The following is a 22,047-nucleotide window of genomic DNA, read 5'->3' on the forward strand; positions in this document are numbered from 1 at the left end:
GGAGGCATAGAATTCCATTGTATATACATACCACATTTTCTTGATCCATTCATCTACTGAGGGGCATCCGAATTGGTTCCATATCTTAGCTATGGTAAATAATGTTGCAATAAACATAGTTGTTCTGGTAGCTTTAGTATGGTCTTGTGCAGAAATGGTCAGATAAGTTGATGTTAAGCGAAATGAACCCCAAGTTAAGGACTCGAATGTTTTTCCTTTCTTGCTATTGGTCTAACATATTTATATTTCTTTGTTGCTTTGTATATCCCTCCCCCACAGTATAACCCCTGTTTTCACTGTGTTTGATATTGGTATAATTTGTGGAGGGGAAGGGAAAAAACAAATTGTTTAAATAGGGATATAGGTGGACCCACTGCACCAATGCGATGTACAAGATGTTATGTCGAAAATGAACTTTACAACTTTGGCGTGGGGGGGAGGGGCAGTGAGGGAGAGGAGATGGGAAGGGATGGAAAGGGGAAACAAAGGAGGAGGCAACATGGCTTGATAAGGAATGTACTCATTACCTTGCCCAAGTAATTGTAACCTCTCTGTACAGTATTTTCACAATAAAGAAAAGAAAAGTGAGAGCACAAGGCCCTGAGTTCAAGTCTCAATACCAGCAAACACTAATTATGTGTATAGTTTAGAAAGGGTGTGAAGTGAATGAAAAAGATTCAGGAAGACATGAAAGTTTAAAGGGCCAATAAGGGGACTAGCCAGTCAGTGTGACTAATGCCATCTGGGGAACCCCTGCTGAGAAGACAGAACTAGAAATTTATAAAATACTAAGACATATACATGCAGTGACAGAAACTTTTTTAAACTAAGGATTGGAAAGACAAGATTTCTTTCAGAACGACTTTGAGAGTTCTATACATTGAAGTAAAATTTATAAATTCGAAGTAACTCATTCATTACTAACCAAATCATAGTATGTTTAAAATGAAAGCAAGATTTCAAGTTCAAGTGCAAGACTGATTTCTTGTTTTGTTTTAAATACAGGAATGAAGTGCTCAAGAGAAGCCCTGACTTTTGAGATAACTTTTTTTATTCTGTGTGTTTATATGTATGTATGTTCTAGTACTGGAGCTTGAACTCAGGGCCTCACACTCTCACTGGGCTTTTCCTCTAAGTGATGGTCCTCTATCACTGGACTCACACCTCTACTTCTGGCTTTAGCTAATAAATTGGAAATAAGAATCTGTTGGACTTGTCTGCCCAGGCTGGCTTTGAATGGTGATCCTCAGATCTTAGCTTTATGAGTAGTTAGGAATCTAGGAATGAGCCGCTAGTACTCAGCATCCAGATTTCATTCTTATATCATAAACAGGAAGCTGAACTGAGGGGCTTCACTCAAGAAAGGTTTATTTCCTACCCATGCCACTATCCCATGGAGAAATGCAGTGGTCATAGACACATTTACTATTTTTTCCTTATTTTCTATATCCTTGGTACTGGAGTATTTAGGACTTGATCCAAGAGAAATCACCCCTCTAAGAAGTAAAATTAAGTGACCACACTGCAAGCATGCCTTTGAGATATGTGTGTATATGGGTATGTATATGTGTGCATGTGTACATAGATATTTAGACATAGCTATAAATATAGATATACATATATACACATGCATATATACATATGCATGTATATATACACATACATGTATATATGTATATATACATATACATGTATATATATATACATAGATATACACATATATCCATACATCATATAGACACTTACATGTATATATATATATGTACAAACCAACCTCCAGGAATATCTTCATCAGATTCTCACATCCCAAGCTTATATTCACCTGCCCTAAAAAAGTCCAGAAAACCAGTGAACCAGCCAACATAGGAGCACCCCTCCTCTCCTCACCCCCCACTTAAAATCCATCTTGAAGCTTTCTTACATGACATGCCTAGCCTCCTGTTTCTAATTGTAGGAAACTCTTAGAATCTACTCTTCTTGTCAGTCCAGGCAGGAAAGTCCAGGAGAGTCTTATCTTCAACAAACTACCAAAAAGCTGGATGTGGATCTGTGGCTCAAGTGATAGAACACTAGCTTTGAGCAAAACAAAGATCAGGGATAGTACCCAAGCCATGAATTCAAGTCCTAGGACCAGTATACACAGGAGTCTAGTTATTTTTACCTGTCTCCAGCATGAAGAGATCTATAAATTTTGCTCACCTTTTATTGGCTTAACAGAGGACTCTACCTAGGTACTGGAAGCTGGAGAATGCCATTTAACCTGTACACAGGCATCAGAAACTGGTTTGTAGTCTCATTAGGTGACTGGCATCAGCAGTCAAAATTACTTTCCCTCATTTTTGCTCTGTGTGTGTGTGTGTGTGTGTGTGTGTGTGTGTGTGTGTGTGTGTGTGTGTGTGTGTGTGTGTGTGTGTGTGTGTGTATGCCAGTCTTGGGGCTTGAACTCAGAGCCTGGGTGCTGTCCTTACTCAAGGGTAGGACTTTACCACTTGAGCCACAGCTCCATTTCTGTCTTTTGGGTAGTTTATTGAAGATAAGAGTCTCACAGACTTTCCTGCCAAGCTGACTTCAAACCAAGATCCTCAGATCTCAGCGTCCTGAATAGCTCACCAGTATGAGCCACTGCTCCCTGATTTTGCTTCATCTTTCAAATCTATTTTTAGTCAACAAAGGGGGAGGGAAAGATTGAAATTTGAGTTCCATAGCTTTAACTTCATCCAGCTGAAATGTTAGCAGAGAGGAGAAGAAAAAAAAAAGTCCAGCAAAAGGCTTACACAACCAGGAACTTAACCCAACATTGGTTATGAGTGTAATTATAATCACTAACACTTGTATAAACCCTCCTTTGTAGAAAACCCTTTCCAAGATTTCATACCATTCTTTACAAAGAAAGGAAAAAGTAAAGTATGCAGTCTTGGGAGCCGAAATGATAGTTGTTGATGATAGCAAGCTAGTTCTAAAAGTTTATTTATAAGTGAGATACCTGAAACTACGTCCTTGATAGAAATCTGGGAGTAGCCTCCTCTGGGCCTCTAGATTCTTATAAGACCTGAAGAGTGAGGCCAAGGGGGTAGGGAGCTAGTTCATATTCTGGAATCTGCACTGCCCTAAAATTGTGCTGTTAAAAATTGTTGAAGCAAAATGGAGAGAAAAGGAAGCAGGAACTTGGCATCTGTTCTCTGACCAAAATGTCTTGGCAAAAACCTTATTGTTAAGGCAATGGTACTGGTCCTCCCCATCTTTCCTACTATATTCTGTACACTTGAAATGCCTGTGGCTGCCATTTTGGCTGATCCCTGATTTGTTCTCCATCAGAAAAAAAGATACTCATAAATCCTCCCATCTGGTTTCATGATTAGTAAACCCTCTTTTTTTTCTGTATGGCACAATACCATACTTTTGCTTTGTCTTTACCGCTTCCCTTTTGTCAGAGCCATTCTTGAAACATATTTTGTGGTTTGGCTGGATAGTGATGTAATGTTGTTTTTAATGAGCATTTTATTGAAATGGCATCTTTATAAAAAATATCATCAACCCATCATGTGCTGGTGACTCCCACCTGTAGTTGTAGCTACTCAAGAGGCTAAGATCTGAAGATTATGGTTGAAAGCCAGCCTGAGCAAGAAAGTTCTTCAGACTCTTATCTCCAATTAATCAGCAAAAAAACTTGAAGTGGAGGTGTGGCTCAAGTTGTAGAGCACCATCTTTGAGGAGAAAAAAACAACAAGTAAGGGATAGTGCTCAGAACCTGAGTTCAAGCCCCAGTACCAACACACACACACACAGACACACACACACACACACACAGACACACACACACACACACACACACACACACACACACACACACACACACACAGAGTATAATCAAGATAAAACTTTGGACTCTTCGGAAAGAAGTTTCTTGATCATCCTATCTGTTTGGAAAATGAGGCATACGTTTCTTACAAATCATGATGTTTTCCTACAAGTATTTTCAAAGTTGTTTCTGCAAGTGACATTTTGGGAGCTGCTTCTTCTAAGTGTGGAGGGACCATGTGGCTTTTATCCAATTGCTCACAAGATTGTGCTGCAGTGACTCAGATCTCATTTGTTACATACTACATTATGTTGGTACCTGGATTTATCTAGAAATAATTGCAAATAATGGAAGTCTGGAAGAACAGCTGCCTTGAGCCAGGGCACCCTGAAGCCACAAGATTGTCTTATGTCTCAGATTCAGTATGTTCTTTCCATGTAAGTATTTAATAGGCACTGTCATTAAAGTAGATTTTACATCTTGTGCAGTCCAAGATCAGTCTACAAGGATTTAGTGTTTCATCTCTTTCTTCTTTGCCCTGTAGAAATCATCTTAGACTTTGGAGACAGGCAACAAAGGCTTTCTTTCTCAGCTCAGTCCTCATACAAAGGTAGATCTGATCAAGATTTGTGAAAGGCTCAGTGATCCCAGGCAGGTTCAGTTAAAAGCCAGCTGTTCTCAAGCAGTGAACAGGTGAATTCTTCTCACCTTTCTCCTTGCTCTTTTTAAAGCTTTTGTGTGCTAATGATGGGTTTCTGTTAGGAAGAGCTCAACTCCCTTGCTGGTTAGGAAGATGAGAAACAAAGGTTGGGTGAGATCATATGTCTCATTGTGCACTTGAGTTGGATTTCTTTCACTGGGACCTTTCTAGAGGTTTGTATGGCTTGACCCCTGTTGACCTCTATTCTGGCCCCACTCCCACTCATCAGCTCACCTTTCAACCCTGAGTCCACCTCCTTGCAGCTGGCTTCCCTAAAATGTCCATTACCCTGACATTGTTTCCACCCCCATCCCCCATATCCATCTGTCCTATCCCCAGAGTTGCTGTCTCATAAAGAATATTCTTAGGAGAATATCCTGGTTTACACGATGGTGGACAATAATGTCTGAAGTCTGCTTTCGGTGACCAACTAGTTACCTAAGTTTGGGAGCTTGACCCTCTTTCAAAAAAAGTTCACTTGAAAACTTTGACTAAAATAAAGACAGCGAAAAATGTCAGGAAAGATACTTTCCTGGGAGGAGTAGCAGAATCAGTGTTGAGATTAAGCAAAGTGGGAATCTATTTTCTTTTTTGCCAGTGCTGGGACTTGAGCTCAGGGCCTCATGCTCTCTTTTGGCTTTTTTGCTTAAGGCTGGCATTCTACCACTTGAGTCACACTTCTACTTCTAGCCTTTTGGTGGTTAGTTGGAGATAAAAAGTAGCAGAGACTTTTCTGCCTGGGCTAGCTTCAATCACAGTCCTCAGATCTCTACAACCTGAGTAGCTAGGATTACAGGTGTGAGCCACATTCCTGGCTTGGAAGATTATTTTGTAAGAAACCTGCATCAGAGATAAGATGGGTGCTTGAATTATGCTTTTCTGTTCTTGAATTGTCAGCAAGCTGTGGCTGTGAATGTTTTCATCCACTGATATTTTCCTGGGAGGAGCTGACAATTTTAAATGCAGAACTGTGTGCATAGAACAGTTCCCTGGAAATCTTCCCACTGGGCTATGTACAAAGCATTGACGGTGGCTTGTTTGGATGATATTGTAATTTCATAGGCTCTTGAGGAGTCCCAGAATCTAAAGTTGGTTTGGGAGTTTCTCCTCCAAGGGAATAAATTATTTCCAGATGCTATTAGTTTTGATTAAAGAAGTAGATACTATTTCCTGCACTGAGAAATGAAAATGTGCTGGCTGAGTTTATCCCACCAAAATGATGAGCTGAAATATCAAATTTATCCTATCTTTACCAAAAGTTGAATGCTCAGATTACCCGAAGTGTAAACATCTCATTGAACACCAGTAGTGTTGACTCAGGGCATCTTAGAAATGAATGCAGTGTCAAACTCTAGATATTATGGTGGGAAAACTGTCCTTCAGGTTTCCCTGTTTAATTTTCTGCCAGATTTTCCACATCCTGCTCAATAGTCTTCAGCACCCTCCCCTGTGGAGATAACTGTCTCCATAAATCAGCAATCAGCATCAAGGTAATCAAAGAGCTTTCCCCTTGTGAAGGGCCCTAGCTTCATGAGTTGTGTGAATTTTGTACTCTACACAGACTCCCTCTGGATCCCCTTCCAGGGTCCCATGGCCGCTTCTACCACCATATTGACACTGAAGAACTGACATATCAGGGTCGGGTCCTTTGTCTCTATAGTTTCAAAGAATGGGGTCCAGGGACACAGAGGCAGAAGTAAAGGTGGCAAAGATTTAATGAAGAAAACAGAACTTCCACTAGATAGGAAGGGTACCAAGAGAGAGTGCCTGGGGTATGTTGTACAGGGGTTAATAATTGCTCTCTCTCTCTAGGTGAGAGCTATGTGACTCTGAAGATCATTGGACAGCCTGTAGGCCATAGCAGCCCTCAGACCCAATCAAAGGCTCCACACAGCCTATATGAGCTCTCCATGTGTCATTTAGCCCCTCCCTACATTCTTTTTTTTTAAACTACACTCCAGCTGATGTAGACCTTTTGTATTTCTGTTTGTGTTTCTTTACTTATAAAGTTTACTCCACTCCAGCCAGTTACTCCCTACATGCTTATGTTGTTATTCCACCTCCTATTTTCTTTCCTCTCATGTAATGTTTTTCAACCAGAGATGATTTTGCCCCCAGACAACTTTCAGCAATGCCTGGAGTGATTTTGTTGTTTGTTGTTGTCATTGTGACAGGGTCTCACTATATAGCTCCAACTTGAAATCCTTCTGTCTCAGCCTTCCAAGGGCTGAGGTTATAGGCATGTACTACCACACCTAGCATGATTGTATTAAGAGGGTACTAAAGGCATCTACTAGGTAGAGGGCAGGAATGCTATCAGACATGCACAGGGCAGAATTATTTGGCAAACAGGCATGATGAGGGCAGAGCCACATACTTTCTCTCATATGTGGCCTGAGTATAAGTGTAATTGCTGGAGATTGGGCCTAGAGGAGGGAGATGACAGAGGCTGGATTTGATTGGTGAATGCTGTAGGTCTGTATTGGGGAGTTGTCCTGGATCTCATTAGTGTGTACAGTTCACAAAGAGATAGATCACAGATAAACTAAAATATTAGAGAGAGAAAAAGAAAAGAATTGATAAGGTCTAGAGATAGATCGGATCCTTTTCTATGCCCTTGAAAGAATAAAAAGGCAAACAGAGTATGTTTATTTGAAGGAGAAAAGAAAACCATGAATGTGAGTAAGAAGAATTAGCAGACTCCCCCAGTGAAGAGGGGACCAACCTGTAACCCCAAGAGAAAAAGTCTGAGACTTCTTTGTCTGTTCTGCTAGATATTCGGTCCTTAGTACCTCCTTCTTGGAGGATGTGTCTTTGGTTTGATTTGTTAAGTAGTGATCACACACTGTCAAAGACTTTTCTGATTGGATGTAAGCTTTTGTGTGGTTTGGACTCCTCCCATCCTGGGCAAAAATCAGAGGGCTTTTGCATCTGGTTAAAGCATAGTTTCTAGGACTTGGCACCTGCTGACCCAGGACAGGATCAAGAAAGGTGATTTATTGTCCTTTCTTTGTTTCCTACCGTGTCAGCCTTTGTTCCAGTTGCTTTTCTATCCTTAACTGTCTAACGAGGGCCAAATACCTGTTTCTCAGAACTGTTTGGCAACATGTCAATAGTGCCAAGAGTAAAAAACTCTGGACAAAGAAAATATCCCTTGCTGGGCACTAGTGGCTCTGGTGGCTTACACCTCTAATTCTTGCTATTCAGGAGGTTGAGATCTGAGGATATCAGTTCAAAGCCAGCCCAGGCAGGAAAGTCTGAGAGACTCTTATCTCCAGCTAACCATCAGAAAACCAGAAGATGAAAAGTAAATGTAAACTTGGAAATATATCATTGCAGGCTCTGAATCAATATATTATTATTTCACTTCTGTGTTTATTTATTGGGTTTTTTTGGGGGGGATGGCTTGAATTTAGGGCCTGGGCATAGTCTCTTAGCTCTTTTGCTGAAAGCTGATACTCTACCACTTGATTCATAGCTCCACTTGTCCTTTTGGTGGCTAATTGGAGATAAGAGTCTCACAGATTTTCCTACCTGGGCTGGCTGAACCATAATCCTCAGATCTAAGTCTCCTGATTAGTTAGATCATACCTGTCATCCTATTCTTATTTTTCATTTTAAAGCAAGGCAAAAAAGATTTTAATATTTTTATATAAAATATAAGTTTCAGTGCAGATCAGGAAATTGGATTTTGTTTTGTTTGCTTCATTTACGAGGATATAAGATAAAAAACTAAGAGTCACTAAGGGAACATGTTTTTGTAATCACATAAAATTCCGTTTAAAATGTCCTAAACATTTTGATGTTCCTAAAGTTTCATTTTCATGTTCTGAATAAATTAGGTTACCATCCCTTAGAAGTTAATGATAATTTCTTTGTTTTTTTCAGACACTCCATTGGCCAGTGGTCATGCCACAGACTATCTATTTGTTGGAAATATTGTTTACACGGTAGGTTTATCTCTTTATAAGTCCTTCTTAAATGACACATGTGTGAGTGATACCTATTGAATTCCTTTTATAAGGTTTTCTTTGTTATAATTCTTTATGGTAAATCTTTTGTTGCTGTTTTATACTGCTCCTGGGGCTTGAAACTTGAACTAATAAGTATATGAACACTCTCCCTGAGCTTTTTGGCTTTAAGCTGGAATTCTGTCACCAGAGCTTCACCTCCACATCTGGCTTTTGGGTGGTTATTTTGTGATAAGACTCTCACAGACTTTCCTGTCTCAGCTGGCTTCAAACCATGATCCTCATATCTCAGCCTCCTGTGTAGCTAATATTACAGGTATGAGCCACTAGTGCCCAGCTATGGCAAATATTGATGTTTTTAGATTTCTTAAAGTTCAGAATGGTTAAGAAATGCTCCCATCATTGTTTAGCAAAGATTTAGACAGAATTAGAATTCCTAGCCAAGGCATAAATGGATTTCCCTTCTTCAAATAATTGTTCATAATCACAGATAAAGGCAAAGCATATACAGAAAGGGGATTTTTGTCCCCAGATCATCTAAGATACTCACTGTAATAAGGGCATTTCTTGAAATAAACCTGCTTGTTTGCTCCTTAAAAACAACCCCTGAAGGCTGGGTAGCAGTGAATCAAGTCTGTAATCCTAGTTACTCAGGAGGCTGAAAACTGAGGATTGAAGTTCAAAGCCAGCGAGAGTAGGAAAGTTCCTGAGACTCTTTTTTTTTTTTTGGGGGGGGGGGGTCCGGTCATGGGCCTGAACTCTGGGCCTGAGCACTGTCCCTCAGCTCTTCAGCTCAAGGCTAGCACTCCACCACTTGAGCCATAGCACCACTTCTGGCCTTTTTTTTTTTTTTTCTGGTTATGTGGTGCTAAGGAATTGAACTCAGGGCCTCATGCATGCAAGGCAAGCACTCTACCACTGAGCCACCTTCCCAGCCCCTGAGACTCTTATCTCTAGTTAACCATTAAAAAACCAGAAGTAGAGGTATGGCTCAAGTGGCAAAGCACTTGACATAAGCAAAATAAACATCAGAGACAGTGCCCAGGTCCTGAGTTCAAGCCCCAGGACCAGCACAAATAAAAACAGTCCTTGGAGAGTTAGCTACCAAGATAGCATTTTTGAAAGCATTAGCAGCCTTGAAATTAGCTCTAGAAAAGCTGGTATTTGTCATTGAAAGACTTTTCTTAAACACTCCTCTTTCTTTTCACAGTATGTTGTGGTCACAGTTTGTCTAAAGGCTGGTTTGGAGACAACAGCGTGGACGAAAGTAAGTTATTTTTCTTTCCAATACAGATAGTTATATGTTGTAATTTCTTTTTATGCCTTGGGAAGACAATAAGCAATGTCTTGCTATCTTATTTTAAAATTTGCATGTACACGTTTTGGTTCAGATTACAAGTTAGGATACAATAAAGACACTAGTACTGGTTCACTGGCTGCACTATTCATAATAGCCAAGTTATGGAAACAGCCCAGATACCCTACAATAGATGAGTTGATCAAAAAAAATGAGGTACTTATACACAATGGGATCTTAGTCATCTATTAGAAAAAATAATACTATGTCATTTGCAGGGAAATGGCTGGGTTTAGAACAAATTGTGTCAACTGAGAAAAGCCAGTTCAGAGAGACAGATGGCTCATGTTTTTTCTCATATGTGGAAGCTAGATCTAAAATACAACTGAACATTGTAGCTTAAATAGGGCTGTGTGCATTTATACACAAACAGACTAAAGGAAGATAACCTTAAGGGAAGAACTCAAAGGTATAACTCCCTGAACATCTAAATACTATTTATCAAAATGAATTCCAGGAAATGGGATCATGGTGGGGTATTATTACTTTTAGTGTTGTTTGTTTGGGGGTTTGGTCCTTTTTTGTTGCTGCTGACTTTTTATGGGACCTAAAGGGGACACAGGAATGGAGGGAGGAAGGGTGAACAAGTGCAGTCATGATATTCAATGTGTACTATGTAAAAAATGAACTATGCAACTTGAAGGCAGGGATGAAAGGAGGAAACTGGGGAAAAGTGGAGGAAAGGGGTGGCATTGTCCAAGAAAAATTGTACTCATTACCTGATTAATGGAACTGTAACTCCACTGTGGTAGAGCACTAACCTTTATCCAAAATGCTCAGGGACAGCATCCAGGCCCTGAGTTCAAACCTGAGGACCAGCACCAAAAAAACACACGAAAACCCAAAAAACTTAACTAATGGTTTGGGTTGTTGGAAATAGAGAGAAATCAAGGATTATTTTAAGGAAAGGGGGTTGAAGATGTGTCTCAAGCACCTGCCTGGCAAGCACAAAGCCTGATATCAAGTTCCGGTATCTCAAAAAAGAACACTAAGAAAGCTAAGAAAAAAATTTTAATAACTCCCTAGATACTTAAAGGGGCATTAAAAAGTAATATGCAAGTTGATCTCATGGAAGTAGAGCAGAATTTAGTGGTCACCAGTGCCTAGGGAGAGGAAGAGGAGGAAGAGGATGGACAGAAGGTGGCTGATCATACAGGGTACAGTTAGATGGGAGGAATAATTTTTAATATTCTTTAGGACATAGAGCAAGTATGGTTAATGATAATTAAATGTATATTTCAAAACAACTAGAAGACAGGATTTTGAATGTTCCCAACACAAAATATAATATGCTTATGATAATGGATATGCTAATTACCCTAGTCTAATCATAATGCGTTATTTATATATATATATGTACATGTACTGGATTATCACACTGTACTCCACAACTATGCCAATGAAAATTAAAAATGACATAAGTAAAATATATTTAAAGTTTAAAAGATATATATCCATTTTAGATTTGTGTGTGTGTGTGTGTGTGTGTGTGTGTGTACTGCTGGCCCTGGGGCTTGAACTCAGGTTCTGGGCTCTGTCCCTAAGCTTTTGTGCTTGAGGCTAGTGCTCCACCACTGGGACCATTGTTCCACTTCTGGCTTTTTGGAGATTAATTGGAGATAAAAAGCCTCAGAGGCTAGCTTCAAACCATGATTCCCAGATCTCAGTTTCCAGAGCAGCCTGTTTTAGACTTTCTTTTTAAAATCTTTGCAAAATTAATGAGAAATTTAGAATCTCAAAATTATAAACAAATTAACTATTTACCTGCTGTCAGTCCGATGACTCTCACTAAATCATTATTTTATACAGCCCCAAGGTGGAGCAGACATTAGAGGTGTTCTAAATTGTGTTTGCTCTAGCTAGGGCATAGATCATACCAGAGAAGGTCAGCTGGGACAGAAAGCACTTTTATTTCCATGATAGTCTCCTGTCACTAGTGACTTCAACTCATCATTTAAAAATCCAAGACAAACTGAGCACTGGTGGCTCACACCTCTAATCCTAGCGACTCCAGAGGCTGAGATCTGAGCATTATGGTCAGAAGCAAGCTTGGATAGGAAGGTCTGTGAGAATCTTATCTCCAATTAACCCCCAAAAACTGGAAGTAGAGTGTGCACACATGCATGAGCACGCGCGTACACACACACACACACACACACACACACACACACACACACACACATTCCAGGATAAGGGAGTTAGAAAAATGAACTTTCCATAGGTGGCTCAATCAGGGATCCTACAGCTATGTTGGATTGAGTGGAAAGGGAAGATTCACTACCAACAAATGAGGCCTATCTGAACATCTATTATTTCTTTTGCAGTTCAGTCACCTGGCAGTGTGGGGAAGCATGTTGATCTGGTTGGTGTTTTTTGGTGTCTACTCAACTATCTGGCCTACTATTCCCATCGCTCCAGACATGAAAGGACAGGTCAGTACCATATACAGTGATATTTGTATGTGTGTGAATGAGTAGGCTTCTGTCTTGTGACTATCAACTTCAGGAAAGGCCATTGTTACCCAAGTCTATCAAAACTTATCAAGAGTTTGACCAATCAAAGCACCTGGAAGAGGCTGTCCAGTTCATCGAAATTGCATTTGATCATTTAAGTGTTGGGAAATTTTTCACCATCAGTCCTCTAACTTAACCAAGTATGTACATGTGTAACAAATTTTGTGTTAATTACAAACAGCACTGCTATGAATTGCCATGGTCCTTGGAAAACCAGAGCCACTTTGAATCATTCATTAGTCAGTGGTTATATGAATGAAAGGATCAACATTAAATGCATGCATAATTGGTAATTAGTCACCTGTGAGAGATAAAACTAGTAACCATGATCAACAGTGATCCAATATCACATTCGACTTTTTGAGTTAAACAGACTAGGACTGATTGAAGGCCTTTTGGAATATGCTCTGCATTGTCGTTTTCTTCTTCTTTCTCTTTTTTTCTAGAGAAAAAGAGCTAGAGCTTGAACTTAGGGTCTGGATATTGTTCCTAAGCTTTTTTACTCAAAGTTAGTGCTTTACCACTTGACTGACAGCTCTACTTCCAGCTTTCTTGGTAGTTAATTGGAAATAAGTCTCAAAAACTTTTCTGCCCAGGTTAGCTTTGAACAGCAATCCTCAGATTTCAGCCTCCTGAGTTAGGATGTCAAGCATGAGCTCCCAGCACCCATCTCACTTGGAGAATTTTATGAGTAATGTATCTGCCAGCTGATAGGCTATGGGTCAGTTAGGTGCAACTGGAAAGTGAAGCCCTTTTGAAATCTCCTGTGTGTCCCCCACAGCACTGCTGTGGCGAGCCCTCTGTGTCCATTCCTTTGGGAAACTCTAATTGCAAATAGATGAATTAGGCTGGTTGCCAACTCTCACTACCAACAAGCGATTCAGTGGGGCCAAGCTTGTCATGCATCTACTTAATATGCTCTTGTTCTCGTTGGATGAATCCTGTCTGCTTGCAGGTCTATATGGTTTCAAGGTTTAGCTTAATGGTGAATATTCATAGGGTCATGGGCTGTATATGATCTAATGATGTCACAGACATTGGAGTTTGTATATGTTTCCACTATAATGTTCAAACAAGAAAACCATTTAATGATGTATTTCCCAGGACATAGCCTAGACATTAAGGAGTATCTGTAGTAAGCTGTTCCTATCAACCAAAAGCAATTATGTTATTAAATTTTATAGTTCACTTTATATAAACACTTTTACTGGAACAATTTTATTTTTACCTTTTTTTTAATTTGAGTTGTTTCAGCAGGAAGGTAATGAGAGAGAGAGAGAGAGAGAGAGAGAGAGAGTATGTGTGTGTGTGTATGTGTGTGTGTGTGTGTGTGTGTGTGTGTGTGTGTGTGTGTGTGTGTGTGTGTGTTCTGGCTTTAACTCAGGGCCTGGCTGCTTTCCCCTGAGCTTTTTAAATCAAGACTGGTGTTCTACCACTGGAGCCACATCTCTACTTCCAGCCTTTTTGCTGGTTAATTGGTGATAGTACCATAGACTTTCCTGCCTGGGCTAGCTTTGAACTACGATTCTCAGATCTCAGCCTCCTGAGTAGCTAGAAAAAGAGTCAGTACTCAATTCCTTTTCTATTTTGATTCAACAATTTGCTAGTCCTTGAAAAAGTGGCAAAGAAGCATTAGACAATTTTTTAAACCATTTTGGAGAGCCATTTGTGTAGATAGTAGCTAAACTAACCTGAAGTCTCAAAAAGACTTTCTGCTGCCCCATGGGGAATCCAATATATGTCATAGAGAGGGTACATATGGCCAGGTACAGTCCATGAGGAAAGACTTAAATGGGCAACTGTTGAAAATATACCCAAATCACGTCCACTTCTTGAGCTCTAGGCTGGTAGATGCCTAGGAGTGAGAGGGCATTCTTGGAAAGAGCTGCTTTTTAAAACTATTAACTGAATTCTTGTGGCTCAGCCTCCTCAAGGGTCTGAGATCTGAGGATCATGGTTCTAACCCAGCACCAGCAGAAAAATCTATAAGATTTTTATTTCCAATTAATCAGCAAAAAGCCAGAAGTAGAGGTGTGGCTCAAGTGGTAGAGTGTGAGCCTTGAGTGACTTTAGCTAAGGGAGACCTACCTGGGCCTGGGTTCAAGCCCCACTACCAACATAAACAAATAATTACTATGATTTTCAAAGTACTTCTAACAATTTTTATAAACCATTTTTATAACTGACTTTGCAGTGGGTTTTGGCAAAGAAACATGGCTCTTTGAAGTTCTAGAAATAAACAAGTGTCTAATAGTAAATAGCATTTCTCTTCCCAAGAGCCAGACACAGCCTGGACACACAGGATGTTCTGTGTGTTCATGGTATCTTCAACCATTAAAAAGCTGCATTGTTTCTTCCAAGGGTTTCCTGAATGAATGTGATTAAATATTTCTTTGTCTTGCCCATTAAATTTGAAATTTTCTCACGGGAGGAGAAGGCAAGTCTTCCCTGGAGGGCAAAGGAAAGAAAGGACTATAGAATTAAAAGAGCTGTTCTCCACTGTCAAAGAGTTTTTATCTTCTCCATGGCACCTCATGATATGATATAAGAAATGACACCAGATAACTAGCCAGAAGTTCTGTGGAAGATTTTGAAGTCGAAGAAATCATTCACATATTTTGCAGTATTCAGGGAATTTTAAAAGACATCCATTTTTTCTAGGACCATGCTTAGCTCTACAGTAGATTCAAAGTTCAGCTGTGGGCTGGGATGGTGGCTGGGATGGTAGAGTGCTTGCCTTGTGAGGCCCTGGGTTTGATTCCTCATAAGCAGATTCTTCATAAGCACCACATAAGCAGAAAAAGGCGGAAATGGTGCTGTGGCTCAAGTGGTAGAGTGCTAGCCTTGAGCTAAAGAGCTGAGGGACAGTGCCCAGACCCAGAGTTTAAGCCCCACGGCCAACAAAAAAAAAAAAAAAAAAGCTGGGTGCTAGTGGCTCATGCCTATAATCCTAGCTACTCAGGAGGCTGAGATCTGAGGATCACAGTTCAAAGCCAGTCTGGGAAGGAAAGCCATGAGACTTTTCAATTAAACACCAGAAAATTGGAAGTGGTGCTGTGGCTCAAGTGGTAGAGCGCTTGCCTTGAGCTGAAGAGCTGAAGGACAGCACCCAGGCCCAGAGTTCAAGCCCCACAACTGACAAAAAAAAAAAGTTCAGCTTGCCTGGGTGCTGTAGTTTACACCTATAATCCTAGCTACTCAAGAGGATCTGTGAGGATCTGAGGATTATAGCTGGAAGCCATCCCAGACAGGAAAGACTATGAAACTCTTAACCCCAATTAACCATTAGAAAGCAAGACATGAAGCTGTGGCTCAAGTAGTAGAGCACTAATATTGAGCACAAAACTCAGGGACAGTGCCCAGGTCTCAAGTTGAAGCTCCAGGACTGGCACAAAAAAAATTAAAAACCTCAACTTGTGTACTCTGATTAGTGTCAGGGTGTTCAAGAGCTGATGATACTTTCCCTAGGGGAACATGTGAACACTGTAAACTTCTCCATAATGGCTTAAATGCTTCAAAGTAGAAAATAACAAGTCCCAGACCCCTGTTTTCACTGTATTTGATGTTGGTATAATTTGTGGAGGGGAAGGGAAAAACAAGTTGTTTAAATAGGGATACAGGTGGACCCATTGCAACAATGAGAGGTACAAGATGTTATGTGGAAAAACGAACTTTACAATTTTGGCGCAGGGGGAGGGGGAGGTGGGGAACGGGAATGGGAAGGGATGGGAAGGAAAAACAAAGGAGGAAGCAACAATGCTTGATAAAAAAATGTACTCATGGGCTGGGAAGGTGGCTCAGTGGTAGAGCGCTTGCCTTGCATGCATGAGGCCCTGGGTTCGATTCCTCAGCACCACATAAGCAAAAAGAAAAAAGCCGGAAGTGGCGCTGTGGCTCAAGTGGTAGAGCACTAGCCTTGAGCTGAAGAGCTGAGGGACAGCGCCCAAGCCCAGAGTTCAGGCCCCATGACCGGACTCAAAAAAAAAAAATGTACTCATTGCTGGCACTGGTGGCTCATGCCTGTAATCCTAGCTACTCAGGAGGCTAAGATCGGAGGATCACGGTTCAAAGCCAGCCTGGGCAGGAAAAGTCCGTGAGACTCTTATCTCCAATAAACCACTAGAAAACCGGAAGTGGCACTGTGGCTCAAGCAGTAGAGTGCTTGCCTTGAGCTGAAGAGCTGAGGGACAGCGCCTAGGCCTAGAGTTCAAGCCCCACGACCGACAAAAAAAAAATGTACTCATTACCTTGCTCATGTAATTGTAACCCCTCTGTACAGTATTTTCACAATAAAAAAAATAAAATAACAAGTTACAGTAGCTCACTCCCATCCCTAGGTTCCTTGCTGATGCACAGCTTTGAGTTAGGAAAACTGGTTCTAGAGTCAGATAAGGAAATGCACTTACATTTTCATCATGCATTTCTCAGGGCTTCTGACTTGAGTGTGTGAGGAGAAGCCATGAACTTCATCTTTGCTCAAAATTCAAGAAACCTGGCTAAGCTCTTGCCCTAGCTAAAGCCATGTGGCCTTCACACATTTCTTATCCTATGGTAACTTCTTGATCTGCAAAATCAGAATCAGATTACCTACCCTAATTAAGAGGATTTTGGAGGTAACTTATGGGAAATGGAAAGCATACATGTTCTTCTCTTTCCTGGACAGTTGAAACTATATATGGAAACATTGCTACGATTGAAACTTCTAATGTTTTTAGCTAAACAATTTTAACTTTGTGGTGTTTGTGCACACACGCACGTACATGTGTATGAATGTGCATGCCCATGTCCCTTAGAGGTTTTGCTTTTTGTTTTGTTTTGTTTTGTTTTTATCAGTCCTGGGCTTGAACTCTGGGCCAGAACACTGTTCCTAAGCATTTTTCACTCAAGGCTAACACTCTACCATGTGAAGAACAGTTCCATTTCCAGCTCTTTGGTAGATACTTGATGATAAGAGTGTCATGGGCTTTCCTACTCAGGCTGGCTTCAAACTGCAATCCTCACGTCTCAGCCTCCTGAGTAGCTAGGATTACAGGTATGAGCCAATGGCAGCCAAAAGTCCCTTAGGTTCTTTTGTTTGTTTATTTGTTTTTGTTTTTTAACCCAGTCAAGGCTGGTGCCCTACCACTTGAGCTACACCTCCACTTTGAAAAGGTTTTGGTGATTAATTGGAGATAAGAGTCTCATAAGCATTTCCTCTAGGGCTAGCATTGAACCTCAATCCTCAGTAACCAGGATCCCCAAGTAGCCAGGATTTACCAGCAAGAGCTACCAGCACCAACCTGCTGAAATGTTTTTTAGTAAAGTCCATTGACCACTTGTATCAAAATCATCTGAGTAAAACCACAAGGTTCCCCTAGATTACATGTGCTTGTAACACACACACACACACACACACACACACACACACACACACACATGCATGCACGCATGCACGCACGCATGCACGCACTGAATCAGAATCTCTGGGTATGAAGTCCCAGTATCTGGAGTTTAATAAATCTGCAGGCAATTCTTTCCTTTAAAGTTTTGGGGACTGGTGCTCTGATATATTATTCCATTACAGTGTTTTAGCTTGTGTTAAATGTGATGGGAGAAGATGGTCCACTGAAAATATCCACAGCTGATTGCATTCTCAGGGGCAGGGTTTATGCGAGATACACCAGGTATACATGTGAGTGTTCAGGCAGCTGGCTTTCTAAATAGGGAATTATACCAAAGACATTACGTGGCTCAGCATGGAAAAATACTCCTCACCAGTGCTGCTGATTTTCCTTCAAAGTCCTTTTCATTGCTAGTTAAAGAGAAGGAAAAAGCTCTTTCACTTCAAAGCTTACAAACTGCTAACTCTGACTCCAGTGCCAAGTACCAAGTCCAAGCCAGTTTCTGGCATATGGCAGGCTTACATTGTTTTTTTCTTTTAATTCTAAAAACAAGAATGGGTTTGTTTTTATCTTTGTTTTGGTGCGGATCCTGTGGCTTGAACTCAGGGTCTGGGTGCTGTCCTTGAGCCACTTCTTCTCAAGGCTAGAACTGTACCACTGGAGCCACAGCCCACCTGCAGACTTTTTTGGTAGTTTGTTGGAGATAAGAGTCTCGTGGGTTTTTTCTGCCCAGGTTGGCTCTGAACCACAATCTTCAGATCTCAGCCTCCTGAGTAGCTGGGGTTACAGGCTTGAGCCACCAGTACCATCCTGATGAGTTTGCTTTATGAGCAAACTCATACACAATGCCCATAGAAATGAACTAAAAGTAAACAGAGGAACCATGGATTGTCATTTTGCCATCATCAAATTAAAGTGATTCCTACTCTTCTTCAATTTCACACCCATTCTGGGATTTCACCAACCATTCTGAGCAAAGGCATAGGGATGGCCACATTAAAATATAAGTGGATTTCTTTTTCAATTGCTGGTGCTCCAGGAAATAAACTGATTAAGTGAATGAAATGGTCGTGTTGACAGCCATCTTCCTCAGCTCTGGTTCCATAGGAAGGAGTATAAAGATGGGAATGAATGGCCTAAGGGAGGTCAGATAAGGATTTGTCCTCAAGTTAACACCTGTGATATAGGGCATGTTGTCTTCAGTGTCCATCCTCTTTCACTCTTTCCCAGAGATTCCCAGATTGTATTCATTTGCATATTATGATTTATTCATGAAGCCTAGAACCTTTGGGGATCTAGTCCTACGAATAACTACAGAGGAGAATTTCTATGTGCCCCTCTTCATGGACTGTAATGAGTGTCTCAAAAGTGTGGAGGGAGACATCCGAGACATTTGCTAGGAGGTTATGGTATAGAACTATGTTTGCTTTCAAAAGAAATCCATCTAAGACTTGGCCTTCATTTCTGAATAGTGTGGTTGCTATAGTTTGGATCTTGAATATCCTCCAAAAGCTCAGTTGCCCACTTATGCTCTTGTTGGGGAGTGTTGAAGCATTTAATGGTTGAGACCTAGAGAGATATCTTTAGGTCATTGCACACATACCCCTTTTCTACTCTTTTCTTTTGCTTCCTGGAAATTAGGTGAAAATGATTTTACTTTGCCATCCACTCCTTCCAGTGCACAAGTTTGAAGCAAAAAAAAAAAAAACTGTGAGCCTAAATAACCTTTTCTCTTGATGAGTTGGTTGTCTCCAGTATTTGCTGTAGAGATAGAAGGCTAACATAGACTGCCAGTTCTTCAGATACTAAGATGAAAATCACCCTCAGAATCCTACTTCTGGTGTGAAAGAAAGCCTAGAAAAGGAAAAAAGAAACTCCAAAAATCTCTAATGAAGTATTTGAGGGAACAAAGATGCTTTTCCTGAAGCCCACCCCAGATTACGTTCTGCAAGTCACCAGTGCATGTGCTTTGGGTGTCAAATACACAAAGGGAAAATTGCTTTATCCAAGTCTGGGTGTTGGTTGTGATATTTTTCTTCTATTTTCAAGTACACAATAAATCAATGAAATAGATAATTTTTTTAATACAGGCTTAAGGTTTTAGTGAGCACATTTTTACTATGTTACCATATTAGAAGCTGCTGATCAATAGGAATTAGGCTAAAGAATTATTTTCATGGTCCAATTATTAACATTTGTATAATATCCCAGAAACACCAATGTGAATGTTTGAAGCTAATTGGAATTATCTTCAACATAGCAGTATTGGATAAGATTGAGCCCGTTTTCTTCAAATACTAGACTTCCGAGGTCTGTCACCTACCTAAATAGAAGTCAGTCAGTGTCATAGAGTAGCAAATCCTTCAGCAGAGGCACACTTCTGGGCTTAAAATAACATCTGTATTTTTGCACAGTGTTCTCAAGTATTGAACTTGGTCGAAGTATTCCGTGATACCCAGTTTACAGTTTAGATTTTTGCTTTGTACTGTGTTTGTGTGTGGGTGTATGGATGTGTGGGTGTGCATGTGTGCACGTACACCTTTCCTACTTGAACTCAGGGCCTGGGCATTGCTCCTGAGCTTCTTTTGGTCAAGGCTAGTGCTCTACCACTTGAACCACAGCTCTACTTCCAGCTTTTGGGTAGTTATAGGAGATAAGAGTTCCATGGATTTTCCTGACAGGGCTGGCTTTGGACTTCAATCCTCAGATCTCAGTCTCCTGTGTAACTAGGGTTATATGCATGAGCTTCTCGTGCCCAGCATGCATTTAGTTTTGTATAGAACAGTAAGACAGACTTCAAAAAAGGAACTTGCTGTATTTCTGTATGTCATGACTGAGTAGATAGCAATACAAGCAGAATTCAGAGGGGGAGACTTCTTGTTTCTCTTGTATATTTGACTCTTGTCCCCAACATTCCAGGTGTGTGTTGGTCCTCCTAGATCCATCTTCCCAATAATCCTTGACTGTACCAGTTACAGGACCATTAATAGTAATAATAACAAGAACAATATAATAACAGCCACTTCAGAAGTATTTACTTACCAGTGCTATCTAGATGAGTTCCTATAGGCCTATAAATATTTGGGTTCTATAATCAGACAATTTCACCATCCATCCAACGGTTATGTGAAAGGCCAAGTTGTTTTCATTTTTCACCTTCTGGAAGAAACAAAAGAAAAAGCTCAAAGGAGTGTCAGCTTTCTGTGTACAGCCAGCATCTAATCTGCTTCTTTTCAAGCCTTCAAGGAGCAACAACACTGATCTGGAATGAAGTGGACATCAATTTTATTTCTACTTCTTTTTAATATACTTCTTTCTACTTTTCTATGTCATTCTATGTTCTTTCTAATTTCTGTCTGCTCCCATCAGTGTACATGGTCTTCAACTGATGCCTGAGATATTTACAAAGTCAGACCTTTCATTTGTAATATGCATTCTTACATGATTTCTGAGCTTCAGTTTTTGTCAGGTAGGTGACAATAATAGTATATATCTCTGGATGTAATAGGGAAATTAAGAAAAATAAGGCATATAAATAATAATAAATAATGTTTGTTGAACAATTACCATGTATCAGACAAAATACAGGCATCCTCAATAGAAGATTTGTTTCAAATCTGTCCCAGAGAGCAAAATCTGAGGACACTTGTGTCTCTTATAAAATGGTGTATTTACACAAAATCTATATGCATCATCTTGTGGTTTTGTGTCATCTCTATATGAGTTATCAAACCTAATACAATGTAAGGACTATGTAAATAGTTATTATTATTATGGTAATAACTTAAAAAACAAGGCTGAATACGTTCAGTAGAGGCACCCATGTGGGCGCATATATGTACACTGGCTGGCACTCTACTACTTGAACCACAGCTCTACTTCTGATTTGGAGTGCTTAATTAGTGATAAGAACCTCACAGACTTTCCTGCCTGAGCTGGCCTCGAACTGCACCTCTCAGATCTCAGCTTAAGGATTACAGCTGTGAGCCACCAGTGCCCAGATGCTTTTATTTAATCTTCAGTGAAATGCCTTGTAAGCAATCAAACTTTAAACACATCAGTGTTGAGTTTAGAGGCATAAACATTAGTTGGGTTTGAGCCACATTTTTGGCCATGGGTCCCAGTGTTCTCTGTGATAAAGCAAGTTTCAAACAATAAGATATTTTTTAAGTCCATTGTGCAAAGCCTTAATTTAGGGACACCCAGTTCTCCCTCCGTCCTTCCCCATACACAGTTTTCTGACTATTTTATTTTGGTCTCTCTTTCAAGGATGCTATGTGTTCATTAGAAGCCAGGCGGCTTTGATTGTGAGTTATTTTTCTCTTA

The 22,047-nt window shown here is 40.3% G+C and overlaps 1 protein-coding gene across 1 annotated transcript in view; it reads left to right on the forward strand.

Annotated features, from left to right (window-relative positions):
* Window positions 1-22,047, forward strand: part of LOC122112870 (phospholipid-transporting ATPase IB) — a 421,079-nt gene that overhangs the window by 310,200 nt on the left and 88,832 nt on the right. Inside the window, exons 30-32 of the mRNA XM_042685833.1 lie at window positions 8,388-8,449; window positions 9,681-9,737; window positions 12,152-12,259. Of these exons, the coding sequence (XP_042541767.1) occupies window positions 8,388-8,449; window positions 9,681-9,737; window positions 12,152-12,259 (227 nt within the window). The remainder of the gene's footprint in view (window positions 1-8,387; window positions 8,450-9,680; window positions 9,738-12,151; window positions 12,260-22,047) is intronic.

This window comes from Dipodomys spectabilis, unplaced genomic scaffold (genome assembly GCF_019054845.1).
Source record: "Dipodomys spectabilis isolate Male_0828 unplaced genomic scaffold, ASM1905484v1 ptg000095l, whole genome shotgun sequence".
NCBI classification, from domain to species: Eukaryota; Metazoa; Chordata; class Mammalia; order Rodentia; family Heteromyidae; genus Dipodomys; species Dipodomys spectabilis.